Raw genomic sequence first — 12,898 nt, 5'->3', positions numbered from 1 at the left:
CTCATGCATGGAAAGAAGGGGCTGATAGAGGGGCCTGAGATGGAGGTATTGTGGAATGGAACGTGTGGACTTGTTTTGCTCTTGACTGTCTCGCTGATGGGCCTTGTCATTGAGAAAATTTAAACTGTATCTGATCACGCATGACTATCACATGCCATCCATACAATGTTTTAGATTGCTGCACCCTCCTCACGAGATCACGAATTATGATGGCTTGTAAAGTTCGCTCTCTTGCTTCTGTTTCACCAAACCCGACAAACTACTTGGTTTACAAAGATATATGACTGTCTCTCAAGGCGCGAGTGGTTCATTAATCTCTCCACACCGCGCTCGCATGGCGTGCCGCGTAAGTTCTTAGAAGTAAAAAAAAGGAGACGTAACAACCAGGAATGGAACTCACGACTTTTCTTATGAAAAAAAGAGCCCAGACAAATTGCCTAGTAAACCTCATTTCGCACACCTTTTAATGAGACATCTGCCACAATCAAAGGTGGGATAGGGACCGATCTACTGTTTTTGTTCTTTCCTAGTACCCTATCCTGAGGCCTAACCAACCGACCACTTTACACCATTAGACCATAATGCAGTAGATTCTTGAAGGGACATCTTCCGATGCTAATGTGGTGGGAAATTGGGGGGCTTTGAGATCTATTCGTGTATTTGTGAAGTGAAGTGGCTGAGTGAAGTGAAGGGTTTGTGAGCTTATAGGGGTTTAACTTGGCCTCTGGTTCCCTGCTTCCTAGGTATTTACGTCTTCCAAGCTCCACGCTCTACGACTCTGATGTGGTCAAGGACATCTCACTTATTTTCACACTCCATATTTCTAGACGATTTCAAACTCATGGCATCAGGAATCGTGGACTGAGGGGTTTTTTCCTCGATAACCACGGAAGGCACAAGTGAGTGAACTAGGGACAAAGGCTTCCATGAAGGTCGAGCACATGTTCAAAGAATCGTCGTACAGCAATTCAAGTGGCCATTCTGGGAAAGACTCAGGGAGTTTGATGTACCCTCTCTGGGATTTCTGTCCGATGTTCATCAACTAGTAAGCTTGAACTCGTGTGTGGGTAACTGGTATTCTTACAAAAATGCTCGGTCGCTTCCGCGACGAGAAAAGCAAGGGTATCATCACGCCTTTCCAACAACTCGACTCTAGAGAATCTTCCGTCCTAGACCCACGACTCGTTGCTCCATGAAATCCAAGAACCATATCCGAGGATGTATGGCCGGGAGCTCCTCATCAACACACTTAGCCACGGGCCATGAACGCTCGACTGGATATCCAAACCATTATCTCCGTACTGGTGGTGGAGCCAAGACCATAGTCGGCACGCGCATTCCATTCACTCTCTGATTGTTCTGCATCGCTTCGTGATTTCCGTTGCTGTTGTCTGCGCCATAACCAAATCCATATCCAGAGCCATGTCCAAATCCGAGGCCGACTCCAAGACCAGCTGCTAGATCTTCCATGATATGCTCACGTTGGTTGGTGTTGTTGTTGATACCGCTGGGTCTAGGAGTGGGACTATCATCGACGACGGCAATGTCGGTATTGATATCTTCGTCATGTCTTGCCATTCGACCTCCTTGTTCGTTAATCGGAACCATGATTGGACCTCGATGTTCTTGATGTGGAGCCAGGCTTGATGGTGGGACTTCCGAGAAGCGCAGTCGTGAGTCACGGCGGCCTTGGTTCGCATGGAAGAAGCCCGGTTGAGGTGGGAGTAGGACTGACGTGGCTTGGCTGAGGCGTTGGTGAGAAGCCTGTGCATATAAATCGTCGACGTTGTAAAACTGTGAGGCGTTGCTGTGGTCACCTGCCTGATGAGCCATGGTGGACTGGTTTTTGTCAGTTCTTGCTAGACAAGTAAGAAATGGGAATGAATTCACCTCCCGATTCTTGCAGACACTCCATTCATCCCAGACTCTTGCTTCACCCTGTCGATTTCCTCCGAACATGGTGGTAGGTCTGAGTTCTCCAATCTCCAGTCTCGCCTGTCTGCCCCGTTCCCACGCATACATGTTGTTGATCCAGCGCACTTCCTTCATGCGTGCCACCTGACTGGCCGGACGTACTTGGTTCGGGTTGAAGAGATCCAAATCGCTGTTGTTGTCATCGAAGGCGTTTTTGTTTCCACTGCGGGAGTAGAACCGGAACACACTGGCAGCAATGATGACTACGACAGCGGCGGATAGGATCACAATTCCCACGATGATAGATGGTGAAATGGACGGGGTAGATGAATCGTCATCTGCGGAAGACATGTTGATTACCTATGTAGGATGATCGGCTTGTGGTAATACCAGAATTGTTGTGACCATGGATGAACGGTGATTGTCGAAGTAAGAAAACCCAAACTCAATTCATGAGGTCTGATGATTCTCTGTGCAGTCCACAGACAGAAGTCAGGGTAAAGCAGAGCGTATCCGTCGTTGTCATGCTGGAGCACAAGGCGGGAGCTTGCAGATATTCACTGCTAGGATGTGAAGTCCCAACCCGAGGCTTGAGATATGAGTCCGCTGCCTCGCTGGAGTCCTCCATCTCTAACGGGTGCCGTGTTTGTATCCTTCACGAGATGAGTATAGAGTTCACCTTCTGATGTTTCGGTAGATTGTTGGTTGCATGATGCACAGGAGGTTTCCCATCTGGTAAGCTAATTCACGAGGAAGTTGGAATTTCGAATATCGAGTGCGCGATTTGTTTATGATCCAGAAAGATTTCAGCTTAAGGGTGACGGAAGATGCATTCTCCTTCATATCAACGGACTAGTTTGAAGTACATCTGGGCAGAATGGTGAGCCGGGTTATCCGTCGGATCGCTTCGGTAGGAGAGGGAAGTAGTTCTTTTCGTAACATTTCTTGGGTGGCATGTACACAAGCGTGTTTGTCCTCACATAATGTCTCCCGAAGTAATGGTGTTGAAGTTTCTAGACGCCTTCTGAGCCTTTCTCTCCGAAAGGATAATTATACAAGAAGAGACCAAAACGTGCAAAGGTCGTACGACAGGGATACCTACCGAGAGGTCCAATTGTAGTGTAGTATGTAACCTGAATACTTCTCTGACTTTTCCAACGCTTCAAGAGAAATTCGGAGACTCTCCACATACTCGGAGGGAATTGCCCCAGACACGACAATCATTCTATTCGCAAATCGGAATCATGAAGAGATCCCTGTTTCAAAGATCTCATGGCTTTGATCTCTCCATCATATCGAGGCAGAGCATATGCCAAATCCTTTCAACATGGGCCCAACAATTATGATGGTCCGAATAGCCGGAATAAATGATATCCCATCGATCAGCCGTCGTGCCAAGGGGGACCCTCTATAGTTTTAATTTCCAAGCAACCAATGTAAAGAAGCTTTCGCGGGAGTTGGTATGCTGGAAATAAGACCCCAATCAGCGATCATAACCAGTGAAACAAATCGCGAATATATGCAAGCGACGTTCCAAGAACGTCTGTCTAGTAAGGCGGAACTTCTTATCAATTACCAGGCTGACAATGAATTAGTAAGGATTGTGCAGCGGGTGTTGGGCAGCTTACATAAGTGGTGTGCATTGAAGAGAAGGGTCTAGCCTACTGCGACAATGCGACGAAAAAAGCTTGACCTCGCCGTAGCCCTTACCAGAGTATTGGGATGTTGAACCTCAGAATTAGCGGGAGGACACGAGTGGCAGATAGGCGACACGACACATGAGAAGAAGCTGGCCAATGGCAAAAGAGACGTCTTTGTGGCCCCCATCAGGCTGGAAATTGAACAGCACACATGCGCAAACTTCGGTTGGCTATCATCGAAATCGACTGCGAACAAACCGGATCGAAGATCAGCCGGACGAGTTGACGTTCGTTGGTCTATGGGAAATCGAGCAACATTATATCGGTTTGTTGAGCGCGATACCAACAGTGTTAGTAGCAGAGTAATTTTGCTAGCACTATCTGTGTATGGATAGAGGTGAATTGTAGGTGCAGGGGTGGAATACGAGGGACTGAGTCCTTTGTACTACTGATCCTAAGGACACACCTAGTCACTTGACAGGTTAGTCGATGGATCAGGGAAATGGACTGAGCCCCAGGCCTTTGGCGAGATCGATTGTGGTGAGGGAGAATGCCGCAGTTAGCCAGCTCCCCTCCTTCCAAACATAGATGTCTTTTTAATCGATACGTGGGTTTGGCCGCAGTTTCCATAAACGAGAAGGCTGCGTAGTGACAAAAAGGAACAAAATTTGGAAGGAGGGAACGGAGGAAGAGTGAGGTGCGTCAGTCAGCGTGCACAGAGTTAGTTCAGTCGTCAGCCATATTCAGGATCAATCCAACACAATCGAACGCTAATATTACGAGGCGCATGATGGCTACATGCTATCACATTAATCTGACCAACCGCGACAGGCCAACGACTTGATACGAGGTTAAGGGTGTGCTGCCGTACGGGATATCCCAAGCCTCAAAAATGAAGTGTTTGGGGGCCAAATCCAAAAATACGACTTATAACTTCCTCAGTAGCACCCTCATTGACATTCAAGGCTCTTCGAACAGGTTTGGAGCCAATCTCTCATCTCTTCGTGGCTTTTTGGATCCTTCGATATTCCAAAGCCATATGTCGTCAAGGCAAGAACTTTTCCGTGCTGCGGAAGCCGGACGGACAGCCGAGCTGAAGACAATACTTGCACGAGGACAGGTTGATGTGAACTCCAGGGATGGCTCTGAGAATGGGGAAGGTAGAGCTGCACTTCATTGGGCCGTATCTTCGGGGAAGCGTCCTGCTGTGGAGGTGCTACTACAGTCTGGTGCTTCGGTCAAGTCGAGAGATCATTCAGGCAAAACGCCACTCATCTTAGCTGCCCAAACAAATGGAGCCACTGAGGTAGTAGAAGCCCTTCTCTCTGTCACAGACATCGAAGTTGATGCCTCGAATCATGTTGGCGTGACGGCACTCATGGAAGCCGCGAAGCGAGGCTACTTAGACACCGCGAAGCTACTTCTGAAGTCGAAGAAGATTGACATCAATAATCGAGATAATGAAGGCAACACCGCATTGCTCTGGGCGGCAAGTCGTGTGCATCCTCAGATGATCTGGCTACTTCTGCAGTATGGCGCATTCCGCGGCTTCAAGAACAAGTATGGCCAAACTGCTCAAGATTTTGGCCTACCTGAAATCGCAGGCAAAGGAGTCTTCAATGAAATGCCCGAGTGCCCTGAAGATCCAACGTTGTCGGAAACAGTTGAGCGAGACTCTGCGGCCCCTCAAGACTCGTTGAAGAGCAATATGATGCATGTTCTGACGGGATTGCAGTGGAGACGTGTGCTTGGTCCTCGTATCCCTATCCTAGAAACAGAGATAATCAAGGCCACCGGATTTTCTTTTCTGCCCAAAGATCATCTTTCCAAGGGCCAAATGGAGGAAGACGTCACATCAGCGCTCCGGTTGGCGAAGGAGATGACCGAAAACGACTTTGACGAGGAGCAGTGCATGTGGATCCATGTTCCGAGCAACAATGTACGTGCTTCTGAGTTACAGAAATCATTGTCCTATGGCTAACCGTCATTAGATCTTATGGGTCAGGGTGAGAGCTCTTGTCTTTCCTTGTCTAGAGGATCACAGAACGATGTGCTAACTAAGAGTGGACTAGTGGGCGGTCCAGCATTTACCAGTGTCATACAAAATGGTGGAGGGCACAAACCTCATCGGTGTCATCGATGGGGCTTTGGAAGAAGTCAGACAGTCAGCCAATCGGCGAAAGATCCATTGTGAATTAAAGGGAAAAGTGCTGTCAATTGTGGTAAGCTGGCGGATATCTTTCAAATGCCTCCTCGCGCTTACCTTCCCGTCCTCCTAAGATGCCGTATTTTGCCATCGAATCTGGTGCTTTCCTTGAATCCCGACAAAACGAACATAGTGGCAAACAGCTACCCTCATTCGAAGCTATGTCGGCTCGGAGCAAGATTGAAGCTTTGCGATTTCATTACATGTCGGAATTGGCAAAAGAATATGGCCCCGAAAGCAAAGTCAGGGAACAAACGAATACTATACAACTCCCCCAAACCTTGGATCAATCACACTTTGCAGCGGACCAGCCGCTCTTGGAACAGGACATGGATCAAGTCTTGTATCGCTACACCGTTAAAAGAGAAAAGGCGAAGGCCAAGCTTCTCATGGTGAATCAATTGTGGCTGTGGAAGATAGATAGTAAGCAGTGAGCAAATAATCGCTTCATTTTTTGGACCTAACACCATTTTTGTTTAGATCTGGTGGTAACAGCATTTCCAGAGCCATGGACCGATAACATCGAAAGCACCTTGCGCCACAACTTGGGAGACGCATACATCATCCTGCGCGAAGGTCGAATTCCCAGACAAGGAGATGAGGGAATGGACCCAGAGGACTTTGTAAGTCACATAATTCGACAATGCACAACTATTTCCGGCCAGCCAGGGTATGGGGGTTTAGGTGAAACCGAGACCTGGGCGACGATATTTTCGAAAAGTATTTCTGAGCACGTAAGATAGCACCCATTCTACGAGCGAGACTTTTCCCGCTAAGTTTCATAAGGGGGCCCTTGAAACACGAAGGTATAAAGAGTTTGTGGACTATGTCCACGACATCAGCAACAACAATAGCAACCCTGGGCAGTCTAGCGCGCTGTATGACATTTACCAGGAGACAGATGGGTTACGACAAGTCCGAGACGTGAGGGACGAGCTGAAAATGATCCGAGCGGTCTGGGAGAATCAAAAAGCTGTTGAGGACAAACTGGCTTGGAAATACGCTTACCCATTATTGAGTCCGCCAGATTGGTTTGCCTCGAATGTTTTGGATTTCACGAGATTGGATGAAGAAGCACAGGGTGTAGAGAAAAGAGTACGTTTCCTGTCCAAAGGGACAGAGAACCCCTTGGTATTATCATTAGACGATGCTGACATTGTAAACCAACCAGTTCAATCAGTTGCTCGATCTCAAGCAACAGGAAGCCAGCCTGAGCCTTGCTCGAGAGGCCGATAGACGCGACCGAGACGCGGAGAGGCGCGACAGGGAGAACGAGAAACAGTCCCAGCTGCTCTTCGCCTTCACCGTCATCACGGTCATCTTTGTGAGTGGGCCGGCCGATGTGATCCTTACCTTCCTGACTCACGATCGAGTTTGTAGACACCACTGAACTTCGTCGCGGCTTTCATGGCCATTCCGACCAGACAATTTCCCCATCAAGGGGACAACGTCAGCTGGAACTGGTGGCAAACGTTCGTCGGCATGCGTGAGATCCCGTTCCCTCCCCCTTGGCTTAAGTGATTTTAGAGGGAATGACGCTAACTCGACGAAATGTGTACAGTCATCGCGGAGATTGTTTCCGTACCCACGATTTGGTTCGCAGTTCAGTCAACACAGTTGCAGGAGCTGTTCAGGGCGATTTGGGCCAATCATGGAAATGCGGAGGCGCGGCCGGCTGAAGAGGATGAAGGATTGCAACCCTCCAAACCCGACAGCAGCCTTGTATGAAAGAAAGGTTCAGGCATGGGGCTGGCTCTCCGATGGAAGCAGGTAGAACGTGCGTAGAAAAGCGGCGGGGAGAAGAATTTTCATTTCCATTTCTCTCCGAGATTAAACACGCTATGGAGGATATGAATGCGAAGCAAATCCATCTCAAACCCTCTCCTCCATGCGCAAACAAACAATACAATGTATCTAGCAGCCGATCACCGAGACCATCACCAGCAGCCACCCACTCAGAAAGCTGCCTGATAAGGAGCGGAGGGAGGGATTGCGTCGAGGAAGAAGTTGGGAGCGGTACTTTGTTCGGTGAACTCGGACCTGAAGCCCTTGACGACGGCGGAGGAGCAGCCGGGCTTCGGGGCGGGCTTTCCCGCCAGGCGATCTTTGATCCACGACAGCCATCGCGCCGAACTGGCTTGGATCATCGGGAAGTGGTCCATGTCCTTGTAGGTGACAAAGTCAATGGATTCGCCCCATTTCTCCTGTGTCAGCAAGGAGCAGGTGCCATTGACAATCTCGAGGAGACTCGGGTAGTGGACGGCGGCGTCGCGCTCGCCGGCCAGCATCAGGATTGGGCCTTTCAGCTTCCGGTGGCCGTGCTCGGTGAACTCGGCGTATCTCTGTACGGTGGGGTCTTGGTACCAGCCGGGCTTGGTGGTGTTGAAAATCACGTCTTCGGTGCTGGTGGCCAAGGTGTAGGTGGGCAGACATACTTTGAGTGGCTCGACGACGTTCTTGTATCGATCGTAGCCGAGGGCCGTGAAGCCCGAGTAGTTGTAAGCGGGGAAAGCTGTCGTGACTGCAGCGACGAAAGCGGGCTGAAGTGTGAGGGCGGCAGTGCTCAAGATCTCGGGCAGTGCCGCCAACTGTTTCGCCAGAAGAGCAAAGTATTGAACAGCTGGTGCTAGCATGACGGAGCCTTTGTATCCGGGAAGAGGGTGGTCAACTAAACGTTCCGTGAAAGCCCAGATTGAGCCGCCTCCTTGGGAATGACCCATGCCGACAAATGGGCCATCCTTGGGTAGCTGGACAGGGAACGCTGCACGAGCAGCAGTCACTGCATATGCGATGTCAGCCGCGACAGATGGCCCCGCTAGATACGGATGTCCGATATGCTCTCCAGTTGGCAATTTATCGACCCCAAGGCCAAGGTAATCTGGTGCCACCACCACCATGCCCTCCAGGGCTAGCTTATATGGGACCATGAAGTGGTATTGCAAGCTTTTGTAGCTGCTAGGTGCGCAGGTCTTTTGGAAACCAGAGGTCCCATGTGCCCATGCCACGAAGGGAAATTGTCCGTCCTTGAGCTGAGGGCTTTGGAATGGTGCAAAAGGCCACAGGATGTAGGCGGATGTAGGCAATGTGGTACCGTTCAAATCGCTGGTTGTGTACAAGATTCGTGACATGGTCAGGCCACTTGGCACGGTATAGTTGGTGTAGTTGGTGACATATTCGACCTTGAGTAGTGTGCCTGGCTTGAGGGATTTCGAGAAGTTCGAGGGTACGTCATAGAATGCATAGTCGGTGGTGACTTTTTGACTGGCCTCCCAGGTCGATGAATTCGTTACTAGAGACGCACATAGTCCTGTGCAGGTAGTAGCGCTGAGATCTTGAGCCGCTACAGTGGGCGGTGAAGCTCCTAAGGAAAGGAGCAGGAGCGGAACGAGCTTTGTAAATGTAGAGAACATGGCTTTGACCATTGCGGGTGGTTCGAGGTGGTAATCTGGAGAAGTGAATCAAATGCCCTGGGTGAGGCCGAATCCAGTTTTATATCCTGTCATCCATCCGTTCCAGGAGCGGATAATTACGTCCATATTGATCATCGTAATCTCGTGAGGACCGCTGAGCCTCTTGAGCGGAGATGGTGACTTCAGAACTTACTCAAATTGTTATTTCGCGTATGCGCATCTGGCAAATAGCCGCTGGGCAAAACCCACATTTGAGTATGGTTCGTTCTTCAACTCCATTACATCTGTCCGACAACGTTTCGCAGAACGTGAAATACACTCGTGAAGGAAAGAGAGTGGTGGGATACCTCGAATTCACATGTCGATAATATGGGGGAAACAAGTCAAAGGTTGTATTGTCGTTGTTTGAAAGGAAGCTTATGAGGAGACATGGAGAAATCGAGATTCTCCAAACTTGCTGACTTACCTGATGCGTGGGAAGATAGTATCTAGCATGTCAGTTAGACTCCACACGATCATCAACCGTGGAACCTGCGTATGCGTATTGCGTATTCGGCTGTCAATGCATCTTGGGAGGCCTTGACTCGGGAAGCTTGGCGCTTGGATGAGATTGCAGTGCATCTTAGCAATTGAACAATTACTTCGACTTACCTAGGTAGTCTTTAGGCATGTCTCGTCTAAACCCGGCTCTCAATCAACGTTGAAGGGGAATAGTTGACGTTGCTTGAAGCTTCTGGTACGTCGGGGCTGAGAGGCATGTGACGTCATCTCCACCTCGAGCCCTTTAGAGAATGCTCAAGCACGTGCCATGGAATGTCAACTGTGACTTTCTCTCGAAGGCAGTGCCACGAAGACATCCTCGGGATGGGCTGTGTTTGGGGTTCTGCTTGGGGATGCAGTACTCATTTTTCCAGGCTCTCCTGTCATTGAGGGAGGAAAATGGGTTAAAAGCAGAATCAGCCTGCTTTTATGTGGTATTAGTCCTTTGCCTACTGCGCAATGGTATGCGCGAGATCGGCATGAGCGAGATCGGCATGAGCTGACTAGGCTTCACAATATTATGCCTGCTTCACAAAGCCCTGATGTGACGTGAGACAGTGGAGGTCAGGACTTTCTCGACGAAGTGTTATGGGGTGTGAGGAAGTTGCTCGCGGGGCGAGAATACGTCGATGGCAACTATAAAAGTCTGCTTGAGATCACTGGAGGTGATCCTGGGTCTCAACCAGTGCCGTACTCATGTGCAGATGACCTTCGCACTCACCTTACTCCTATGAAGGTCTGAAAATCGACGCGGTCGATATTATCGAGGCTCCGTAACCTCCACAGCCCGCGTACTTCTGTGAAAGTTTGAAAAGCGGCACTGCCCGGTTTCCCCAAGGTTTCATCACCTCCACAGACACCGTATTCTGGTGAAGGTTCAATAACATCCCATTTTGGGAGTTCGCTGAATATGCATTGTTAGTTGGAGGGGGCCACTGCAGGGAAAGAAGTAAAGGTGAGGCTTGGGAGATAGAATACCATTCAATCAGTACCACTATAAATATACCATGTCTGGGGAAATTTTGTCCAAGAAATATCTGAATGCACAAGGCGTGTCCATCTCATCTTTCGTCTCATAGCACCACATCAAATCTCGTCTCATTCCATCAGCCTGGTATTCACGATCTTGGAGAATCGCCCATAAAAAACAACAACAACAGAAAACAATCAAACACCAACAACGAAGTTGATATTGGGAGGATGTACAAGCCAAGTGGGATACACAAAAAAAGGGACGATGGTCAGTCCCAAAGCATTGATCCTCTCCAACACCGTCGCTAAAATGCAAAATGGTATCATGCGCAGAATGATCCAAGGGGGATCGTTGGTTCCCCAGCCAATAAACACTAATCGTCGCTCAGAGGTTGATGAATATTCTTGAATCACTTTTCCTCCGAGTAAACTCGAATATGTCCATCTTCTTCTCACAGATAGATCTCCTATCATTTGGGAGGTCCACTGAAGGTATCGTAAAGTCATCACAAACCACTTCAAGATCTTATTTATTTCAGAAGCCCTCCAATATCGGTGAAGGTCAAGTCGTCAGGGCCCTGAGGTCGTACGATGGGTTCTTCGTCCTCTTGGTGACTTGGTAGTCGACTCTTCTTGGATTCTCTTCGGTGATCGCCAAATCTCATGGGAGATCTTGCAGGCGAGCTCTTCCTTCGGGGTGCAGAGGTGATTTCGTCTTCTTCTCGAATATGCCTCGTCAGCAACCCGCCGATATCACTGAGGAAAGCCTTGGAACCAGATCTTGTCCCTGGATGGTTTTGAGTTTGACTGAGCCGTCTGGTTGATTCATGAATCGAAGTCTGACGAGATCGAATACTCGGTGAATCCAGTCCCTTCTCTACAAGACCACCAACATCGAAGAATCCCATTTTACTAGGAGTATCAGGTTCGGTATAGTCAGAGGTTGCAGGATCGGCCATTTGGGTCTTGAGTTCACGTAGTTTGATATCGGTGGAGGAACTGCTGACAGAATCCATTGATCCCTTCCTTCGATTTCGAGATGCGGCATCGAAGTTCCACTTGGATTTGAAGGTTGTATTGTGTGCATCCCCAGCTTCCAGGTCTTCGTGTGTATGGCCGGGTTCGGCTACTTCGGCCACTCTGGGAAGAGCGTCTGTCGTTGTGCCATGCTGCAAAGTCGCCGGCAATTGGAATGCGAAATCTCGAGCCAAGTCTTCATCTGAGCCCCAGTGGTGGTGGGTGACTGATCTGGAGCGTGTTCTCGTAGGTTGACGACCGAGGGAGCTTGTGTCATCGTTGAAAGAATTGGCCCGGAATTTGGCCTTCTTAACACCTTTGTCTCGAATGAAGCTACCAATGACAATGGCATTTGATACGAAAGCCGCTGCCAAAATTTCCAAGGAAGCCAGCAATGATCTGTACTGTTGAGAGGATCGACGGGAAATAGTGGAGGGGATTCGGTAAGCGGTGATGGCGATAAGGATAATTGAAAGGAGGAATAAAATGATTAGAGAGACTTTCTTCCGAAGTCGCATTGCCGATTGCCAGACCAGTGGAATGGGGTAGATGATGAGGACAATGTCAGTGACCATATCGCAGACGCCCATGACAATGAGTTGTACCAATCCTTCTCGACACCTTGGTCCCGGATCTGGAACCACCTGCCAGTAATGGGTGAATGGGTGGCATTCTGTGAGGGTGCTAATAACGACGCCGATGTAGGTGACGACAAGGAAGGCATAGATTAATCTCAGGCCCACTTCATAGGATTTGGCCCATGAGGCGCCGATCAGTCGTTTGAGGAATTCGAGGACGGTGAATTTGGCGATCCAGATGTAGGCAGCATAGAAGATGCGAGCAGCCAGGACCAATTTGCTCCCGATTTCGCGTTCTCGTATCTGGACCGCGCTCAGACCTTCTGTGACGGTATTATTGGTGCCCCAGAGGAGAATGACGTGGACGCAAGCCATGCGAGCGAGGAGGGGAATTGTGCTCCAAAACATTATTTTGTCCTCGAGGAAGAGCTTCTCTGTTCGAATCCATCTTCCAAAGAGTCTGATGCCGACGGCAGTCAGAGCAAAGAGCGTACACCACCATGAGACAATTAATGTAGGGTTTAAGTCTAGCTTGGTCTGTAGGTCGGGTGGCGCGCCATGATACATGCGGGAATCGAGATTATTGAGGTATGTCATGTTCACATGTAGTTATCGGAGGAC

General features: G+C 49.3%; 5 protein-coding genes across 5 annotated transcripts; 2 read left to right on the top strand and 3 right to left on the bottom strand.

The window, feature by feature from the left end:
* Window positions 1–1,290: 1,290 nt before the first annotated feature.
* LTR84_010371 (uncharacterized protein) lies at window positions 1,291–2,265 on the bottom strand (the record flags this gene model as incomplete). Its single annotated transcript, XM_064853908.1, has 1 exon — window positions 1,291–2,265. One exon carries the CDS (start codon window positions 2,263–2,265, stop codon window positions 1,291–1,293), a length of 975 nt encoding a protein of 324 aa, XP_064700483.1.
* Window positions 2,266–4,593: 2,328 nt separating this feature from the next.
* On the top strand, window positions 4,594–5,535 carry LTR84_010370 (uncharacterized protein; the record flags this gene model as incomplete). Its single annotated transcript, XM_064853907.1, has 1 exon — window positions 4,594–5,535. One exon carries the CDS (start codon window positions 4,594–4,596, stop codon window positions 5,533–5,535), a length of 942 nt encoding a protein of 313 aa, XP_064700482.1.
* Window positions 5,536–5,834: 299 nt separating this feature from the next.
* On the top strand, window positions 5,835–7,488 carry LTR84_010369 (uncharacterized protein; the record flags this gene model as incomplete). Its single annotated transcript, XM_064853906.1, has 6 exons — window positions 5,835–6,183; window positions 6,241–6,494; window positions 6,547–6,855; window positions 6,932–7,084; window positions 7,141–7,246; window positions 7,322–7,488. The coding sequence occupies 6 exons, from the start codon at window positions 5,835–5,837 to the stop codon at window positions 7,486–7,488; spliced, it is 1,338 nt and encodes a 445-aa protein (XP_064700481.1).
* Window positions 7,489–7,715: 227 nt separating this feature from the next.
* On the bottom strand, window positions 7,716–9,182 carry LTR84_010368 (uncharacterized protein; the record flags this gene model as incomplete). Its single annotated transcript, XM_064853905.1, has 1 exon — window positions 7,716–9,182. The coding sequence occupies one exon, from the start codon at window positions 9,180–9,182 to the stop codon at window positions 7,716–7,718; it is 1,467 nt and encodes a 488-aa protein (XP_064700480.1).
* A 2,030-nt stretch (window positions 9,183–11,212) lies between these two features.
* On the bottom strand, window positions 11,213–12,874 carry LTR84_010367 (uncharacterized protein; the record flags this gene model as incomplete). The annotated part of the gene is made up of 1 exon (XM_064853904.1): window positions 11,213–12,874. One exon carries the CDS (start codon window positions 12,872–12,874, stop codon window positions 11,213–11,215), a length of 1,662 nt encoding a protein of 553 aa, XP_064700479.1.
* Between the last annotated feature and the right edge of the window lie 24 nt (window positions 12,875–12,898).

The sequence above is a fragment of the Exophiala bonariae genome, assembly GCF_035927105.1.
Source record: "Exophiala bonariae strain CCFEE 5792 chromosome Unknown scaffold_42, whole genome shotgun sequence".
NCBI classification, from domain to species: Eukaryota; Fungi; Ascomycota; class Eurotiomycetes; order Chaetothyriales; family Herpotrichiellaceae; genus Exophiala; species Exophiala bonariae.
The sequence above is the reverse complement of the archived record's forward strand: the minus strand, read 5'-3'. Positions and strand labels throughout refer to the sequence as shown.